Source organism: Neopelma chrysocephalum, unplaced genomic scaffold (genome assembly GCF_003984885.1).
Source record: "Neopelma chrysocephalum unplaced genomic scaffold, ASM398488v2 Primary Assembly neopelma1_42, whole genome shotgun sequence".
In the NCBI taxonomy this organism is placed as follows: domain Eukaryota; kingdom Metazoa; phylum Chordata; class Aves; order Passeriformes; family Pipridae; genus Neopelma; species Neopelma chrysocephalum.
Genome location: NW_020897700.1, coordinates 1765210 through 1785499, shown reverse-complemented (window position 1 = coordinate 1785499; position 20290 = coordinate 1765210). Strand labels below are relative to the sequence as shown.

Below are 20290 nucleotides of genomic sequence, written 5' to 3'. Positions count from 1 at the left end.
CCATATTGTGTGCTTACAGATCTATTTGGCCCCATGACATCTTTGGCAGTTCTGAAGATGACCCAGTTCAAACACTGCTGCACATATATTTCCGTCACCAGACACTTGGCCAGACCGGCAGCTTCGCAGTTGTAGGCTCCAACCAAGATATGTCTGAGGCCAGCTCAAAGCTGATGGAACTTAATCTAGAAATTCGAGAGTCTCTACGCATGGTGCAATCCTATCAGCTTCTAGGGAAGATCAGACCAGGAATAAATCTTGTGAGCACTGGATTCTGAACAGCTGTCATTTAGAAAAGAACTGATGATGATGACACTTCGGACTATTATTGAGCACCTTTCATGAAAAACATAAAAACAAGCTTCCAGCAATCCTGACAACCAACACAATTTTATCACAGCAAGAAACTGTTTCATCAAAAGTAAAAATCTGAAAATTGAAGTGAACATCCTACTTGACTGCTCTTTCTACACAGCAGCCTGTGTGGCAGCAGTATTTTTTTATTAAATTTAACTATAAAAACTACATGAAAGGAAAAGGGCTTAAATGTAATGCATACATATGCATTATTTTCTGTTATAACAGAACTCTAAATGATATTTGCAGTAACAGCCTCTACAGGTTGAATCAGTATCGCAGGTGGGATGATGCTAAAATCAAGGCTGGTTTATTTTGGCTGAAGACCTGCAAGGCTTCCTGGCTTTTCCAGCAGTAGTAGATATAATCATCAACTAATACCTAACGCGACACTTTGCAATGTCATGAAGAATGTGCGGTCCAACATGAGTAGAACAACTTACGACTGCAAAAAACATTGACTTCTCAGTGTTTTATTTGCTTTTGTTGTCTGTAATAAGGAAATTATGTGTGTGAGTTAGAATGTATGGCTATGTGACAGTTTGTTTTTTGAAGGTATGGATGATTGTTAAATAAGGTCTCAGAGCATGCTTAAAAGAGCTGCAAGATTATTTTTGAAGAAATTTTATTTTATTAGATCTAATCCTCATAGTGTGTAAATGTTAGGACATTTAATAATATTTTCAACTGGGATTTTCCAGTGTTTCTAAAAGAAATAATATATCTGTTAACTTTATTGGAATGCTGCTCAGTTCTCTGACCAGTGCTTATGTTACAAATATTGATAACAACTAACCAAAAAGTAGCTGCCTGCAGAGACTTCAAAATGTATATTAAAGATATATGCTGCCCATCAGCAATTCTCATTAGAAGTTAACTTATTTTATTCTGTATATATTCTAGAAACTGTATAGTGCAAAACCAGTATTTTTCTTGTAAATTTGTGCAATGCACTGTTAAAACAGTAGGTGTATAAAGCTATGAGGGGAAGGGGGGTTCCCTCGTGGTAGTCACATGCAGTACTTGCAGTCTGAGTAGTCTGCAGGGTTTGAAGAGTTTGAATGCACGTATATGCGTCTTCGTGACTCAACTGCAGCCTAAGGAATTGGGACTATATAGAAAAAAAATAAATGACTGACTACCAAAACATGCAAACAGGCAATATATTCATAGTTCAGTGTCAAAGTCTGTAGCATAAAACAAACTGGATTCTGTTGAAACCAATAGCATTTTGTAGAAAAAAAAAAAAAGAAAAAAAAAAGAAAAAAAGAATGTAGTCCCACTATGCCTGTGATTTGAAAGGAACACCCAGTATTTTTATATACATCTCTTACCCACTGTGATTTTTTTTAATGGGCTCTAATTCCAGAGTTTAGAATGTGGAATTGAAATTCTTAGCTCTGCCTTTTTGAGGGAATTAGACCCCACTAGAAATGTAATTATGCTGAAATGCATTAATTGAAGGCACTGTGCACACTGTTGGACTGCTGACAGTAGTTATGTTATCCTAACAAGTTCTGTAACTGGTCAAGGCACATCCATATTCACTGTATTTTTTTTTCCCCTGTCCCTGATAAAATTGAATTATTTTGATGGTTTTGTGGTACTGTAGATGGTGTTTTTAATTATTTAATTAGTATTTACCAGGGATAAGTAGTTTTATTTAGGGGCACATTACACTTTTATTTACATCATCTTTTACCAGCTTTTTTTGTAAAAATAAAAGACATTGTATCTGTCATTTTGTGTATTTTTACAAGCTAGATTTTAAATACTTTAGCTAAGCAGACCAAACACTGACAACAGAAGCCTGGGTGCCCTGAAGTCATGTTTTTTTCCTTTTATGTCCTGTCATTGCAGCAGCATTTTCCTAGGCATCTTCTGAAACTGTTAATGGATTTCTCATGAAACTCAAACCTGAATTCATATATGTCATTCCTTATGCTTTACATCTTCCTCCATTTATAATGGCTAGTGGAACCTGCCCTATGGAGCAGAAGCACACCAGCTGACGGTGTGTGATATTGCTTTAACTTTGTGAAGCTTTTAAAAAATTACTCCTCAACTACTGCATAAACTGCCACCCTGCATTACCTGATGCCAGGTCTTTTCCAAATCTGAAGCTATGGTAAAGCTGTCTAGAAAAAAACAAAACATCAGACAGCTCCAGTAAGATGCAGCAAATATAGCACTGACTGAGCTAACATGTGCAAAAGAATCCCGTCATGAAAAAGCCATACAGGGCAAGTTCAAGATATCTTTGAAGAACTGGCAACACAAGGGCTGTTTCTTTCCACTTTGCATAATCACACAGGTCAGGAGTTGCTTTCCTTCTTCCTGCTGAGTCTGGGAACCAGTGCCCATGACACACAGCGTGTGCTGTCAAGGACATGACAGGGCAGTAAAATTGAAAAGGAACTAGAGAAATACAGAACTGTACTTTGGCATCGAGCAGTAAAAGCACTGAATATATTTATGTAAGAGGGATGACATGTAGAGCTACTATGGAACTGAGGAATGCTATAGGATAAAGGAAAGCTTGTTTAATATGGCTGTCCACTGCCCTCTACTCCTCCAAGTCATGAAACTTTGCAGTAGCTAATGAAAGCAGGGGTGGCTCTTTGCTGCTACCTGCCCTGGGAACCTTCATCAGCTGCTTGCTTGGACAAGTTGCTGCTGAAGCACCAAGTTCACATCCGCTAGGCCTGTTCTACATCTTATCAAGCAGAACTAACTGCTGCTCTGCTTAGTGGGGATGACAACCCTTAAGTTGTACTAAATTTCACTTTGGGCTATTACTGATAATAATCATGTAAGAGTCACCATATTCACAGCAAGTAAACCTCAAAGCAACACTTGTGAGAATACATGTAAAAGTAGGAAGCACTTGACTGCTCATATTGCTATTAGTTGCCATATGACTTGATACTGACATGGCACAGAGCTTCAGTTCTCAGACTCGTTATCAACGTGCACAAATTCATCACCATTAGGCTCTCACTGCATACATCAGGAACAGACCATTAGAATGGGGAAGGCAAATAGGAAAATGTATTGAAGAACACCCTTAGAGGGGAATATGCCCAGAAGTTAGAAGACATCCTAGATCACAGCTGCAACTGCAAGCTGAGGCAGTGTGGCTGGATGGCTTGCAGAGAGGGTCCCAACTGATTCCTCCTCAAGCTGGAGACTTGCCACTGCTCATTACAGTACCTGCAGGTGAGTACAAGGCACACACACCCACAGAAAACTGCCCAGCTGCAGGTGTACTTTTCAAGTTGATCAGAGCAAGGATGAAACTTGCTTTGAAAGCCTGAGTGAGCTGGTAAAGCAAGGGGTATTTACTTTCACTGTGATACAGGGAAAAACACTTCAGGTAGAAGTATGAAATAAAACAGTATTCTGCTCTGGAGGGGATAGGCCTACTTGTTCCCAGAATGCCTCATGCTGCTATAATAATGAACACAGCAAAAATAAATAAAATTACTCGGCAATAAATTGGCACTGAGGCATTAAGCCTTAGTCACTGCAGCAGGTTCAAGGGGTATATTGAAATAAAGCAAGATGAGTTAAACCTACAGGATTAACACTGCCCCTCAAAACAGACATATTTGTACAAGGGATATTGTTTGCCTACCCAGCCATATACTAGTTTCCACTTGGAGATGCAAAACCACCTGGCCCTGAAGCTGCTGTACAGCATGGGCTCAGAATAGTTCTCCCTTTAGTCTTTAAAATAGTGGTCTCAAGTAAGCTAGGTACAGATGTAGACCAGTTTGTGATAACCAAGATAAATCACTCTTTTCAAAGAGAAGCTACCTCTAGAGTTCTGCAAAAGGCTTTGTGCATTATGGTGTTCTATTTCAAAATTGGTGTTCAGTAGCATTCTCAGAAACGTATGTTTTCCTCTAAGTTTACCCAGCTCCTTAGCTAAAGAGTAGACTGGGGGTGGCAGTGTAGGTTTTAGTAGCTTTTGAATCTGCTCAGATAGTGATGCTGTGGTTAGTCCTAGTCAGTTTGTAACACTCTGCTGAAGCATGGTGCCCCTACACAGGGCATCACCACTGACAACACCAACAGAGAGCATTGTCTGGGAGTAAAGAGTGCTGGTTTTGTCATTACTACCAAACACCAAGAGTACAATTCCTAGTTGCAAACTCAACCCTAGAAGGGTATGGGAGTTTGATCCTTCCCTGATGGCAGGCATCTAAACCATAACTAGATCAAACTCCTCAAGTGTAATCCAGTAAGCACACAGCTCTAGTGCTTCATCTATGGGTTGAAGAGGAAGCCAGGCAGATGCAGTATTGTACCTTGAGCCTCTGAAGTGTCACTTCTCTTGATAAGCTTGCACAAGAAAGATGAGCAACACATTACTAAGAGACCATAACATCAGTGACTCTGTTCCTCAGCATTTTGTGAAAACTATCCCTGAAAAGCTTTCTTTGGCTTTAGTCTACAGACAAGAACACCAGCTTAGCTAAATGCAGACCAGCTGTACCAGTAAGAGTGACCTAGTTCTTACACAGCTTTCCTCAATCATTTTCTAGTGATGAAAAACAGGTGCAGGATACTTTCTACATGGACTAGAAGTGGGTACAGTAAGTGAATACTATAATGTGTTTAGTTCATGAAAGATGGTCTACTACCTACTGTAAATGTTGATTTGATGTTAACTTCAAGTGTTTGATTAGTTCAAGAGTAGGAGCAGTAACAGAAACCGTTTCCACCTGAAATTCTACAAGGTCCTGAGCCAGGTGCTTCCAAAACCATCACCGATTTACAAAACACTTGTGGGCTCTTCCCCTGTGCAAGTTACAGATTTTGCAACATGCACGAACCCACCTGATCATTTGAGTATGCTTTGCAATACTTTTATTTTCATGCTTTCCTAGCTACACCTCACTGAGTATCTTCAGCAATACCAACAACAAAAAAATCTGCTCTACTTGCAGTTTTCTAGAAGAGCCCTAAACAAAACCAAAAAAAGCCCCTATCCCACTCAGATGATGTATTTGAAACTGAATGTGCTATCGCAGGAGAGGCGTTTCCCTTTGCATCTGCCACAGAGGTCCTGGCGGTGGGGCCTCTTGGGATCCACGTGGCGCATCTTCACGGGGCAGGTGCACCGCGTCTGCTTGCAGCTCTGAGGGAGAAGGCGGCGGTCGGGGAGGGTGGCCAGACCCAGGGGCCGCCCGGCCCGGGGCAGGGAGGGCGTCCCTTACCTGGCAGGTGATATCCTCCACACGGTACGGGTTGTAGGACTTCTGGCAGGTCCGGCAGAACTGCCGAAAATAGACCTGGGGGGAGGCCGGAGTCAGCAGGGGGGCGGCGGCGAGGGGGCCGCGCGGGGACGATCCGAGCCCTACCTTGTTGGTGCCCTGGACGCACCAGACGTAGGCGCTCTCCCAGCGGATGTTGCAGGCCTTGCAGTGGTAGTACCCGTACTTCTGCTCCAGAAACTGCCGAGGACAACTGTTACTCGACGGGGCGGGCACCTCCCGGGCCAGCCCGGCCCCGCTCCACTCCCCCCCGGCCACCCCTCACCTGGAAGCGCAGGCGGGTCTTGCCCGCCGACGGCTCCCTCTTCTGCGGTGCGGCCGGCGGCTCTGCCGGCTCTGCCCGCGCTGCCTCTGCCACCTCCACCTCCTCCTCCTGGCCCGTCTCCGTCGCCGCTGGCGGCTCCGGGGTGGTGGCCGGGCGCTGCCCCAGCGGCTCGGCACCACCCTCGGTGGGCTTCTCCCAGCTTGCCCTCACGGCGGCCGCCTCCGCCTCCCGCTGCTCCCTCAGCGCGGCCGGCTCCTCCTCGACGGCCGCCGCCACCCTGTCCTGCTGTTGCGGCCGCTGCTCCGGCTCCGCGCTCGGCTCCTCCAGGAAGGCGGTGAGTCTGCGGGACGCCATGGGCGAGTAGACGGCGATGGTGCGGGGGAAGCGCACGGCGCGGGTGCTGGTGGTGGCGGGGCTGCCCAGCTCCTGCTCCGCCTCGCGGGGCCGCGGCGCGGCGGGGCCGGGGCGGCGGCGCATCAGCGTGCGGGGCCCGAGCGAGCACTGCACCGAGGCGTCCTGCCGCGGGTTCACCTGCACGCCCACCTCCTTGGTGTTGGCCTTGCGGAGCCGCGGCGTCAGGTTGGGGTTGACCTGGGACAGGATGGCCTTCAGCTGCGCCCGCTGGTAGTTGTCGAAGTACTCGGCGGCCGCCGCCGCGTCCCCGTAACCCGAGAAGTAGCCGCTGCCCCGGGGCCGCCAGCCGCCCGCCGCTCCCCCTTTGCCCTTGGGCGGCGGGTAGCGGTAGGAGTAGGGGTGGTAGGCGGTGTACAGGTAACTCGCCATCCCCTCCTCCGCCATCGCACCGTACCCGGAGTGCCCTCCCTGCAGGTACGGCCTTAAATACCCCCGGGGCGGGGACGGGCTTCCCCCGCCCCCGACGGGCGCCGGCTTTGCTGCCCCTTCCCGTCTCCGCCTGGTACTGGGCCTCGGGCAATCCCCCCATGCAACGCACAGCGCCTCAGGTGAACCGGGCAGCGCGGCTTTTAATTACCCCCGCGGGATTAGACAGAGGAGAACACGGGTTTGGTTCGGCTTCGCCATGTATTTGTGGTGAGAACAACGAGCACAATGCTTTTACAGCAGGTGGGAGGCACAGAGATACACGCGCGAGGTGGTTTTTCCCTTCATCCGTACTGGCACTGAGTTGGCTTTGCCTTTGTTAAACGCTGTCTCCTTCTTTCTGCTGCACTCAGCCGGGCAGCAGCCTCCTTACATAAAGTTTTACAGTTACTGGTCTGCATCACAATGATACTTTTTACCTTCACGCCCTCCTCCATTTACTTTTTGAAGAAGTAGAACTGTCACAGTAATAAACACACATCACCTTGTACAATGGGAGCAGCTGGAGAAACAATGGAGGCTGGGCAACTCTGCTTGCACAGCAGCGAGCGCAGCGCCAGCCTGGTTGCAAGCACAACACACATTCACATCCCAGGGAGACACCTCTTTATCTCGCCTAAAGCGCTGTCTGTGTTGGCTCCATCTGAATGGAGTTGTGCTCCTCTGTGGTCACTGTGCCATATGAAGTATCGGCTACCTCTTCTTCCTTCAGTTTCTTGTAGGAAATATCTGTGTCTTCCTCTTCTCCGAGTGTATCTTGCTTGTAGCTGTCTCTTCCATACATCTTGTATACCAGTACAAAGAGACCTGCTTCTGCCGACTGAAAAAGCGCATAAAGCAAGGGAAACATGTACATGCCCCCTATGAGCTCCGGGGGGAAGGTGAGTTTTAGGATGGCGGTGCAGAGCTGGACGTTTTGGCATCCTGTTTCCAAAGACACTGTTCTCCTGCAGTGTGGGGGCATTTTAAAGACCGTGGCTAAGCCATATCCCAAGGCATACCCTGCTAGAGGCATCAGCACTGCAATGGCGTAGACAGATGCAGGAATGTGTGCCAACAGATCTGGGCCCAGCATGGTCCCAGTCAGGATGAACAGAATCACTAGAGTCACCAAGAGAGACCACAGAGAAATCTGGCAACAGATACAGACATCGAACACAGGGGTTATTAGTTTAAAAGGGTAAGCATAGGAGGTAGACACTTGCTAAGAGAGTCTAAACTGCAAAACATGGTTGCGCTGCCCTTCCTGGGTTTGCTCCTGGCTTGGGATTTTGGTGGTGTTTGATCATATCCCAGGAAAGGAAGGGGCTGAGGTCACCCTCCATCATTTTGCTTTGGGATGACTTGCTGGGAATCAAGAGAGCCAGGGCTTGTGCTTCCTTTCACAATTAAGCTAATTTAGCTGCATATTTTCAGGAAGCATGGCCATGCCTGCAGGTTGGTTTCACTTGCCCTGGGTGCAGCTGAAGTGGGGAGAAAGCGGGGTGCTGGGGAATGCTTCAGGTAGAGGGTCCAGGATGACTCCCAGGGTGCAGTGCCACGCTGCCCTCCTTTCCATGCACTGTTGTAGGGGGTAACCCGCCCTTTCCCTCGCTTTCCGTCTCTGCCCCACCGTTTTATTTCAAGACTGTAAGTCCTGGTATTCCACCTAAGTAGTTGAATATGCCTGTGTGAAGCTACCCTCGGTTTGGAGGGACCAGAAAGGTTACTGCCGTCCGACCCCCGTCCACTGGTGCCGCCCCCGGGCATCCTCCCGCAGCACGGCCGCCCACCTCCCCCCCGGGGCCTGTGCCTACCTTGACCAGGAGGTCGGCGGCGCGGGGGTGCCGGTACCGGATGAGCACCCCCAGGCCGATGGGCAGCAGGGTGCTGCCCAGCGTCAGGCTCACCGCCCCCAGGGGCAACAGCTGCACTACGGCCGTGTTGATCCAGTGGCGGCTGTAGATCCAGAGGCAGAGGGGCATCAGGAAAAGAGCCAGCAGAGTGGAGGAGGCCGTCATGATAATGCTGCGCCGGGGGAACCAAAGTGACACGGGATCACCGCCTGCCCGGCCGGGGGGCAGCCCCTCGGTAAGAGGGCTCTGCAGCCGGCCGGGCGCTTCTCACGGCAAGAGACCACCTCCTTCCCCGCCCCGGCCGGGGCGCGGGCAGGCTTTTTAGGGGAGAGGGCAGGAGGCGTGTGTCGGGGTCCGCGTAAGATCTGCCCCGGGAGAAGCAGGAGAGCAGTGCTGCAGATTCCCACCGCGCCGTGCCCGCCCGTCCGTCCGCGCATCCGTCCATCCCGCTTCCACCGGCGGCAGGTGCCCAGCGAACCCTCCTCGCGTCCCGGGGCCGCCGCAGCCCGGCCGGCTGGGGGTGAAGGAGAGCGGGGCGCCTACCTGAGATTCATATCCCCGTCGACGAGCACCGACATGAGGTTGGAGAGGTTGCCCCCGGGGCAGCAGCCGCACAGCAGCACGGCCACGGCCGCCACCTCATCCAGGGCGAAGATGAGGGCGAGGAGGAAGGCCAGCAGCGGCATAGCCACGAACTGCCCCAGCAGCGCCAGCAACAGCCCTACGGGCCGCCGCAGCTGCTGCCCCAGTTGCCCCAGCTCCACGGCGCAGCCCAGCCCCAGCATGGTCACGCAGAGCCCCAGCCCCACCAGCACGCTCAGGCCCTGGCTGAGGGAGCGGTCCCCGAAGGCCTCGCCGCCCCCGGTCAGCGACCCGCCGTCGGGGCCGCCCCCCGCGGCCGCCGGGGGCTGCGCGGAGCTGGCCATGGGCTGCGCGGCCCCGGGGAGCCGCCGGCTCCCGGCCAAGCCCCAGAGCAGGGAGCGGGCGCCGGGGGGGCCGTCAGTGCGGGATGCGGGGACGGCTCGCCCCGGCGGCCAGAGGAGCCCGCATCCCGCCCCGCCTCGGCTCGGTGCGGCTCTCTGGGCGCTGCCGATGCGCTGCGGCCGCGGTCCCTCGCCGCTGTCTGCTGCAGGCGCCGCCCGCGCGTCCCTGGACCCACGCGGGGCCACCCCCGGCGTGGGCGGTGTCTCGCAGCCGCCTCGACGGCAGGCACTCCCGGCCGCCAGCGCCGCCCGGCCCCGCCGGAGAGAAGCGCAGGCGGCAGAAGGGCTCACGGCCGAAACCCCCTCCTCGGCGCGACCCCGGCAACCCGAGTCTGGAGCCGGCACAGCCACCTGCATCCTCCCGAGGGCCGGGGCAGGGCCCGAATCTTCCAGCGGAGGAACTGAGGTATCAGGGGATTTACTTCGGCATCGACATTAGAATTAGCGTCAGTTAGCGTCTCAGTGTCACCCGATGTGGGTGCGCAGCACCAGATCCCTCTGCTGAGGGATAGCCAAGCTTGTTCCCTCTCCAGACCATCTGATGTGAAAGCTTCGGGAATGCATGAGGAAGGATAGAAAGCCCTTTTAGGAGGTCGAGGAGGCACTGCTTTATGCTGATGGGGTCCCAGAAGCTTCTAAGGAGAAGGGGTACCTTTTAAAGGGCAGTCAGTAAAGGCAGAGGAAGCAGGCAAGCTCACAGGCACACAAGTATTCAAACCAGGGTAAGAAATGTAGTCCATCACCCAAAAATCACATCCAAGGTGATTATACTGTTTTCAGTCATAAAATTGTGCTTACAGCATTTACTTTTCATTTAATAATTGTGTCACCCTGTACCTTCAAAAATAAAGGACTGTGTAGGATGCCAGACTGGACTCGCAAGGGCAGGAACTCCCAAGAGAGGAGGGCAGCCTCTGAGTTGACTCTCACTCTTGGCACTGCTACTGACTGTGTCTCAGGAGTGTAACATTCTTTTTCACTCTCACCCAGAGGATTTAGAAGGGTCACAGCCACCACTTCACGTTACTGCTCCTGGCTGGGGATAGCTGACTCAGGCTTCTGCACTTAATGTGCGGCTCTGCTCTGCATGGAGCGTTTTGGGTCACAGCTCAAAGGGGACACACTGGATTTAAGGAGAGAGCCTACAGGAGCTGCCCTGACTGGATGCTTTCCTTAAGCTCCGTCAGACAGCAAATTTCTCAACAATTTATTTGGGTAAAATTTTGGGCTGCCCCGGGATTCAAGTAAAAATTATTTGTGGCTTCAGAGAAAAACAGATTGTTTGCCTGTAAAACCTTTAATTCTTACTTGGGGTACAGGTGATACAAGAAGTGCAAGTAGTACCTAGTGATAAAATCCTGGGTACCCTACTTTACCAGAATCAGGCCAAGTTCAATACTGTTCTGCTTGTTTGTTTCTGTTTGTTTCCTTGTCGTTAGCCTAAGGAGAGCTCAGGGAAGATGAGTCATCGGAGCTGAACGACCAAATAGGATCCAGATTGCTTCAGTTCATTCATATTTTTGGACTCTGTGTACTGCTAGAAGAGGGGAGTGCAGGATCTGGTTGGCTTTTTGAGCCAACAGCATTCTCTGAACTTAATTTTCAGGTTTGCGTACGCAGAAAAGTGCTTGCAGTATATTTATCTTGCTTCATAAAGTCTTACCACTGTTATATCTTTTTCCATCCTTCATGTAGCCAATATTTGGCTTCACAGCATGCTGATCATTTGCTTATCGTACCCTCCCTGGTTTGTCAGTAATGCCTGTTCGGTTCCCTGTGGTGCAGCCCAGCTGGGATCACCATGGGTAAGGCCGCCTGGATCCACTGTGCAGAGCACAAGGCGGCTGCTTATCAAGCAGGTGTGAAGGGCACAGGCCAGGCCTTCTGCTTTATCTCCAACTGTCACTCCCCAAACTTCCTACTGGAGCAGGGCTGGTCATGGGAAGATATTTCTGTGTCATAATATGTGACATCCATCATACAGGCAGTTACAGGAGGAGTCCAGTATCCCTGGGTACAATGAAGCAGATACGTGCCCTTTCAGAGCATACCTGGTCAGCATAAACTTCAGTTTTAAGGGACACTGAGCTGTAGCATTTCTATTGGGAAAGTACCATGAATGCATAGCAACAAATCAAGACTTCTTGAGATTTTTCTTATAATTTATCAGCTAAAATTAAAGTTCAACTCTTGTTTTAAACGAGAACAGTAGTACTGTCTTCAGGGAAAACCAAGTCTGAACCCAGCCAATGTGCTTTGCTACTTGTCTGTCCAGAGAGTACCACAACCTTTGGTGGCACCCAGCATATTTTCACGTTCAGCATGTAGAATGAAAAAACATTGTACCTGCTGCTGGGCACAGTTCTTGTCTCCTTAACTTGCTGCAGGCTTTCCCAATATGTCATTAAAGTACAGTCTGGAGTCTGGAGTGATGCTAAGTAGCTTTGCAGCATCTGGCTGCGAGGCAGCCAGCTCACCCATAGTGAACACCTCGATGTATCTGAACTGAACCCAAGACTAATTCCTTCTCTGTTTTCTTTTGTGGAGGGCAGGAGAAAGGATACCACCTACCCTGCTGTTATTGGAAGGCACAAATTAAATATCTGAATACAAAAAGACTTGGCAAATAAACTTGATCATTTATCATTTTCAAATTATTCCTTGTTAGTCCTTCTGTTGAAAAATGGATGAGAGGATAAGAGTTAGCAAGAGCAAGAAGAAGGAGGGAAAGGATTCACTGAGATATAAGCCTGTTGTAGTTTGTAACTTTTATAAATAGTAGTGCCTTGCATTATTCTTGGAAGGGGTTGATTTCCATAGAAGAGCATGTGTGCTATAAACTGGTCTAGAGAGGTGGAAGTCCCTCAAACACTAGGAATTTTGTGTGCTGTCTTACAACAGGATTTTTGTACCTTCCTGTTTTTTAACTGGAATTAAAGGATAAACTTGTAACGAATTTTGATTGTGCTTTAAGAAATGAGCAAAGCAACCTTGCTGTATGCTCAGCTAGGGACTACTCCAGAACATTGTGTGGAGATGCTATTGGAATCACTTGCTTCTCCTGACAGAGATTAAAAGCATCTGGCATAGCCCAGGACTACTGCAAAATTACAGTCACTGTGTCTATGAAACAAGATCCCCTTGGTGTCCTCCAAGGAAACTCGCTGAGAGTGTTGTTCACTGAGCTGAATTTGGGGCAGCAAGAGGAGATTCGGTATGTGCAGTTGTCATGACTGTCATTCCACATGCTCAAGAGCCTCAGGCAAGGATTGATTTGCAAATCTCAAGCGAGTTATAGGTAAATCAGAGTCTTGGACTTGCTTAGATCCTGAACATGTTGCACTTCAGGTGTGTGCATGCTGTAGTTATAAGCACTACCTGAAAGCAGACAATGGCATGGGGTGGGAAAGCAAGGGGTGGTTACCCCCTCTTTTTCCACTCTTCTCATTTCAGTGCAGTATCCACTTCAGCTCCCTACTCCTCCCGCCTTGGCTCATTGTGTGCTGTGCGTGGGTCTGCGGGAAGCAGTGGGACTGAGCTGCTGCGGGCTGGCGTCACCCACCCATAAGTCATGCTCTGCCTCTCTGCACATCCATGCCAGCTGATTTGTGGAGCTATGCCGAGTATTTGCAGAGGAAGAGAGGCCTCTGAAGGATGGTCCTGGGGAATGGAAAGCTTTTGGTCAGCACATTTAAGTGGTGGTGCTACTAAAGAGGCTGGGACAAAATACTGCCGTGAAAATGATATGCAGGTGAGACTTAGCTGGAGTAGGTTCTGATTTTCAGGGGATGTGCAATCCCTTCATTTCTACTTTACTTGCTATGCACCTAGGTTATGGATAGAAATAAAATTAAATTTAAGACTTAGTAGGAGAGTAATAATTTTCCATGGGAAAAAGAAAAGTCTTTGCTGTTGTTGTCTGGAATTAAAATACTCCTTAAGGTGTATGGTGTGATCCCCTACACGCAGTTTTGGGTAATCTTGTGGTAAACTCCATGAAATGTATATGCTTGATCTTATATTTATGATGTAGATCCAGAGTGGTTATTTTTATACCTTAGGAGAGTTGGGAATTGGAGCCTAATTGTGCAGAGATACTGGTGCTTTTGCTTGTTCTTCCATGGTTATCTTTCTGCTAGGAACGACACATCAGCTGGTCCTTTGCTGAAGTAGGTCCCTCTCTGATACCTGTCTCCCACTCCCTCTCTCAATAGCAGCAGCATAGAGGGGACTTTGCACCTTTTGGCACCCCCACCAGTAGCCCACCTCCACTGAGCCAGCAACTGTAAGATCTTAGCAGACAAAATGACTTTTTCATTTTTTAAAATTTTATATTGTTTGGGAGCTGGGTCACTAGACAGGCAAGAAAATACATTTTTGAAATAAGATGTAGCATTGAGATTTGTCCAATTAAGTCTTTCCTAAAAAACCTCCCCAGCCAAACGTAGACAGAAACTGCTTTGGTGAGGATGTACTGATCGACCGATGTTGCTCCTGCCCTGAACTACTTGTGTTTCACTCAAAGGCAGAGTGCAGTTGAACAATATAGGTGGAGAACACACAAGAGCCACAGGTTTCCTGTTAGTTTATTGATCCCACAGATGTCTGTAGTGCACAAGGAATAGGAAAGACCTGCCTTCCCTCCCTCCCAGGCTTCTCTGCTACCCGTCAGTGTGACACCTGGCCCCATCGCAGCCCTGTTATGCCTCATCCTAAGCTTGCTTATCTTAAACTCCTCTCTCTCCCATCCTTAGCAGGGTGTTGCTGCTCAGTCCTGCTTGTTAAATCTCCAAGATAATCAGCATCTTTTATCCCATGGCGAGCATCCTTGACTAGACCCTGGGTTTGAATTTCAGAGTGCAGAAAACGAGATAAATGTTTCCTCTCCTCCTCAGCGGGAGTCATTGCTGTGTCCATTTTCTCCTCTTACAGGTGGGATCCCACCAAATCATCCTTGTCTTCTCCTTGGCTCAGGTGGTAAAGGCATCCAGGCACCCTCCTCCTCCCTCCCTGCTGTGCTGCATCTGCATCTCCTCTTCCTTGCTGCCTTTGTGATTTCTACATTCTCGGGAGTGCTGTCCTCTTCTCTCATGGATTCCTCTTCCAAATGATGCCTGTTTCAGTCCAGCCCAACTCCTTATTTACGCCTCCCTTGGGAACAGTGCTCTCTGCAACTCACAGCCTCTGGGATTTTATTAAATTGAAGCGGTGTGGAAGGGAAACAGCACAAGCCTGAGCTGCGCTGTCTCCTTTGTGTCCCTGCTATCTGTTCAGTCTCTGAGCAGCTGGGAACAGATCCTTTCACTAAAACTGTGAGTTAGCAGGCAAGGGCAGAAATTATTATAATAAAATCCTCCTGTTACACTTGGTGTTCCCTCATGTTTATTTTTAAGATGTCTGAAGACCATTAATCAACCAGTAAGTGCATGATGCCTCGGGTTGCAATGTTCCAATAATTCATAATTAGAACTAAGTGTTTAAGGCTGCGTGATCTGCCTTTTAGAAGCAAGATGAAAAGGTCTTTTGCCAACCATCCCATTAGAAGAAGGCTTCTGGTCCATGAAAAGAGATTAAATCAGGGGATCATTGAAGAATAATTTTGTAAATTGACTGCTAACACTCAGTTGTTGAGGCAGTTTTACCCCTACAACTGTAAAACAGTTACTAGCAGCAAGTTTTTCTTCAAGCAAATAAATGCCTTTGTGTGAAATACCTTTACCCAAATTCAAATAAGAAAGAATTCTGCCTCAGACACTGTTCCATTTTGTTGTCATTTGATCTTTTTCTGGAGTTGGAATGTTATCAGCATTAAGATGAAAAGTCATAATAAAATAAATGACCTGATGACTAATGCATGCCTGGGTCCAGAAGAGCCAAAATTAGCATTCTGCACAGCCAGGCAGGGAGAGGAGGTGAGATGAGGATGACTCTGAAAGCAGTGGATTTAGTTTTAAAAGTCAAATGGTATTTTGCACTGCAGGCATAGTTATTGCTTTGCACAGGTTCTTGCAGGCAGATGGTCTTAGGACCTTAGAGACAGTGTGTCTTGGATGTCACAGCCCTGATTTACCCCCCTGTGAGTTTCACGAACAGCCTGTTCAGCATCTTCAGGTGTGAGGGACCCTGATAGCTGAGAGGGGACAGCGGTGTCATCAAGGTCAGAGGGCACACCTGGTGAGTGGTGGGGCTTTAGGATGGATGTGTAGTTCCAGGTCCAGGTCCAGCTGGGTTTACTTGACATCCATTGCCCACTCAGGCTCCCAGCCCCCTCCTAATTTCCTGTGCTGGAACCTGGTGTGAGTGACATAAATCAAGGGAGGTAATATGGAGGTAGATCACATCTCCATATGGCTTTGTGCCTATGAAATCTATATTTTGGGTTTTGCAAAAAAATGCCAGATCAGAGTAAAGGACACCAAGACATTGTCCCATAGAATAATTTAGTTGTCAAAAAATGCAGAAGTAAATTTAATAATTTACAGCAGCAGTTGCTTCACAAGTATTCATTTAATTGAAGAAAGACATAAAAAAAAATTACATCCCGCACCTGCCAAAGCTTTCTCCATATTAAAAGGGATGTTAATGGTGAGCCTCATGGGAACGGTAAGAGTTAATAGCATCAATATTCTGTATCTCAGGTTACAGGAAGAAAATCTTGGCACTCAGGTGCCATTTGTATCATGACATGGAAGGTGCCTGGATGTGGACTAAGGCTGTTTTGTGTTAGTAACTGCATAAACATAGAATAAAAATGCTTCTTGTCCTGCTGCCAAATTTTTACCAAATAATAAAAAAGAGTATCTGTAATGCTGATCAGCAAATAAGAAGCCCTTCAAAATAGGTGCACCATTACCTATATTAAATCTCAAGCTGTCTAGAAGAAATCTCAGGCAAATGGGAAGAAATAAATCTCAAACATAATAGGAATCTCTTTGTACTTCTTTTAGCTATTGTATATTAATCCTATGAAAATAGCCTTGACACAGTGTTATGTGCACTTTTAAAACTGTGATGAAGTAGAATATTTTTTAATAACCTATGGTATCAGTAGAACTTGTATGTCACTGCAGCTGAGGCAGATGTACCCTGGGTTTTGTATACCTGTTGATTTGCCGGGGAGATGAAAGCGTGAATGTCTTCACCAACAAGATCTTTTATTTCCTTTTTATAGTGCCTAGGCAGAAATGCTGGGTATGAAGCCAGGGGAATATTTGTTGCCTGGAGTGTCCACTCTACCACTAGTTGAGAGTAGTCTCTTTGTAATAGTATCACAAGTCCCCAGAAATACAATGGGTTTAAGCTGCTGTAAGAGAGGTTCAGATTAGATACTGATGGGGCAAATAAAAGCAATGGTGCTGAAGGCTGGATGGTCTGGGCAGGCAGCGACGATCTCCCAGGAAAGGTCAGGCAGAGATCTCTGTGGCAGGGTGAGCTGCAGCTGCTGACTTTGCCTTGGGGTGGCATGGCAAGACCGAGTGACCTCACAAAGCTCCTCCTGGCCCCTGGTTACCTGGTTCCCTGGTACCTTGTGCAAATGCTCTTTGTCCTCTGCTGTGACACCTGCCGGTATCAATAAAGCCTCATGTCTCTCCCTAGCATAGCTGCGCTCACGGTGGTAGCTGCTCCCAGCACGGTGGGCATCACAGGGATCTGGCCAAGCTGGAAACGTCAGGTGTGGTTCACATCCCAGAAATGAAGTCTGTGTCCTGAACTGCTTGCAAATTTTATTAAGCTGGCAGCATCTTGCATCCTGCCTGCCAGAGAATGGGCCTTGGACAGAGCTGTTTTGGATTGGATAGTCAGAGGAAGGAATAAAAATCCGTCAGCCCTTTATTTAAGTGTGAAAGAATTGAAGAAAAACATAAGATTGGAATAAACACACACAGAAGGGCCGCCTTAAGAGTGCCTTTCCTCTTCTCAGTCTATTATAACAAAACAAAATATTAGTAAATTGATTTTAATATATTAAAATCTACCAAATTATCAAAATAATGCAAACAATTCAATATATAACATTTATTACATATATACTGTTTAAAGGATATAATTTCTAAATAAAATATTTGAAACATGTATTTTACCCCTATATACTTGGGCAGCCTAAGTGCTGAGTAACTATCAGTAGGAAAGTCTTGCTGCTGAAGTCAATTCCACCTAGGACCAAAGGAGTAGCTGCCCAAAGGGGTCTATAAGGTATTAGTGCTCAGCATTTCCACCCAGGTGTGAGTGGTACTGTGCAGTAACCCCAGGCCCCGAAGGAAAGTCCACTCAAACAAACCCTGCCCAACCCCCCCCAGGCAAGGGAGTCCTGTGTGAGACAGGCACTGAGGGCGGTCAGGGAGATAACAGCATCACCACTTCCCATGAAAATATGGAAACTCATTCTCACAAAGCAAGTTGCTTCAAACTGACACCAAGAAGTCCAAACAAAACCAGGTTCCAAAATGTGAGATGCTAAGCAAAACCAGCTAGGGAAGGATCCTTCCCTCTTCCCTAAAGAGTTTATTATCAAGTGCAAAGATACAGGGTCATTACATTATTGTTTTCATGTAGAGGTGGAGAAGTTATACATGGGAGTAATTAATTTGCTTAAGATCATGCTGAAAATAGTAGCAGAGCTGCACAGTGGCAACAAGTGCGCTAAGCTCCAGCAGCTACCCTACTCCTGAGGAAGCAGCATGTACACTGTGATCCCTCATCACAAAAAAATTTCTGTTTCTCTGCCACTGCTAAACATCCACAGAATCAAATTTCACTTGTAGCTTCTTGAAGTGTTTGAGTGGTATTTCTGAGACTGTCGGTAGGATGTGCCATAAGCAATGGGCAATCACCTTCAGTCTCTACAGACACATATGAATTCTGCTCCCAGGGAGACTCTGCAGGGAGGATGACTTGCTGGGCTCCTCCAGCAAACTGCAATAACCAAGCACGGGGATTTCATTGCAAAAACTTCTTTAAACTCCCTGATTCAGTGGCACAGGAAAGATGTCGGTGAGGCTGCACCAGTGGTGACTGGGAGAGGGTTCTGGGGTGAGGTTGGGCTGTGCAAAGAGTTCCCAAGTCCAGGAACAAGCAGCAGCCTCATGAGGATGTGGAAGCCCTCAGCATCTAACCAGGTGAGGAGGAAGCAGTGCCATGAGGGAGAGGTTTAGGTTAGATACTAGAAGGGTGTTCTTCACCCAGCAAGTATTTGGGCACTGGAACAGGCTCCCCAGGGAAGTGGTCACAGCACCAAGCCTGACAGAGTTCAAGAAGGATCTGGACGATACTCTCGGGCACGTGGTGTGACTCTTGGGAATGGTCCTCTGCAGGGCCAGGAGTTGGACTCGATGATCCTTGTGGATCCCTTCCAATTCAGCACATTCTGTGATCTGTGATCTGATTTCATATATCAGACAGTTCATATATTTGTCTGTAGACCAAAGCAGAGTGATTGACATGAGTAAGCTTTAATCACATTAACACCATGCTCTGTAAGTATTAGTCTGTCCTGATTGTCTCAAAAAATAATCAGTGTCTGTCTTGCTTGTTCATTTATTCTGAATACTGCAAAGCCTGTTCACTTCTTCCCATAGGTCCTTCACCTGGCGACACAGCTCTTCAACCATGGCCCACCTTTTGCAAAAAACTCTTTGTCTGCCCCAGCCTCATGAAGAGGCATCAGGCACTCCTGGAAATCTGTGACCTGGAGAGCTGTGTCTGCCATCAGCAGGTCTGTCTGTCTGGAGGCCTCTGACATGGCTGGTACAGTGACTCCTGCAGCTACAGGGGATCGAGCTTTACACTGTGTCAACACCATAACTGAGGAAGCTTAAACTACTGTGTTAATAAGACTGGGGTTGACAGGATCTCTTTGCTCTTCCTTAACAGCCACTGAGTCTGTTTGCTGCCTCTATTGACTGCTTCTGAATGGTCAGAGAGGAGCCCTTCCTGCTCGCCCTGCCTGCCTAAACTGCTGTGCTACAGTCTCAAGACTTTTGGGAATCTTGAACTTCCATTGTAGTGGAGAAGCAGGTGGATGCAGAACCCTGCAATGTAATTAGTCAAAGGACTGTTAGTCAAAGGTCTGTTAGAGATGAAGGCTGGAAGCTGGTCACTGCACATACCAGGAGGAAGGTTCCTCCTCCTTTTCAAAATTTGACAGTTAGGACTGGTGCCTTCTACGACACGTATGAGGCTCTGGAACTAGAAGGCCAGAGAACTGATTAGGTGAGCAAAGGTCCTTCTGGGGTAGTGGAGCCTCCTAAAACAACACCACCTGTACTCTGCATCAAGACCTCCTCTGTTAAGAGGAAAAGAAGAGTAGTTTTAGTAGGAGACTCCCTTCTAAGGGGAATGGAGGGCCTGATATGCAGACCAGACCCAACTCACAGGGAAGTCTGCTGTCTCCCAGAGTGTCAGGTAAGGGACACTACTGGAAAACTCTCCAGTCTAATAAGGCCCTCTGATTACTATCTGCTATTTGTTGTTCAACCTGGCAGTGACAAAATAATAAAGAGAAATCTGAGAGCAATCAGAAGAGACTTCAGGGCCCTGGGACAATTGGTAGGGGGATCAGGAGCACAGGTAGTGATTTCCTTGATTCTTCCAGTGATGAGGAATAATATGGATAGGAATAGGCAGATCCATCAGGTCAACAAGTGTCTCTGAGGTTGGTGTAATCAGAAAAACTTTGGATTTTTTGACCATAGGATGTTCTACTCAACACCTGGTCTACTGACACCTGAT

The 20290-nt window shown here is 48.0% G+C and overlaps 3 protein-coding genes across 15 annotated transcripts in view; 1 reads left to right on the top strand and 2 right to left on the bottom strand.

Annotated features, from left to right (window-relative positions):
• FRYL (FRY like transcription coactivator) overlaps positions 1–1968 on the top strand; it is a 163882-nt gene extending 161914 nt beyond the window's left edge. For all 13 annotated transcript variants that reach the window (XM_027676348.1, XM_027676349.1, XM_027676350.1 and 10 more), the window contains one exon: positions 20–1968. In XM_027676348.1, coding sequence (XP_027532149.1) covers positions 20–278 — 259 coding nt within the window. In that variant the 3' untranslated portion in view covers positions 279–1968. The remainder of the gene's footprint in view (positions 1–19) is intronic.
• A 3228-nt stretch (positions 1969–5196) lies between these two features.
• On the bottom strand, positions 5197–6693 carry ZAR1 (zygote arrest 1). The gene is given in 6 exon segments (XM_027676842.1): positions 5197–5503; positions 5583–5657; positions 5727–5819; positions 5905–5941; positions 6084–6229; positions 6232–6693. Coding segments are annotated over 6 exon segments (951 nt in total). The 5' UTR covers positions 6688–6693; the 3' UTR covers positions 5197–5359.
• A 233-nt stretch (positions 6694–6926) lies between these two features.
• On the bottom strand, positions 6927–9699 carry SLC10A4 (solute carrier family 10 member 4). Its single transcript, XM_027676841.1, has 3 exons — positions 9123–9699; positions 8541–8751; positions 6927–7876 (listed from the first exon to the last, which is right to left on the bottom strand). The coding sequence occupies exons 1-3, from the start codon at positions 9503–9505 to the stop codon at positions 7361–7363; spliced, it is 1110 nt and encodes a 369-aa protein (XP_027532642.1). The 5' UTR covers positions 9506–9699; the 3' UTR covers positions 6927–7360.
• Positions 9700–20290: the final 10591 nt, after the last annotated feature.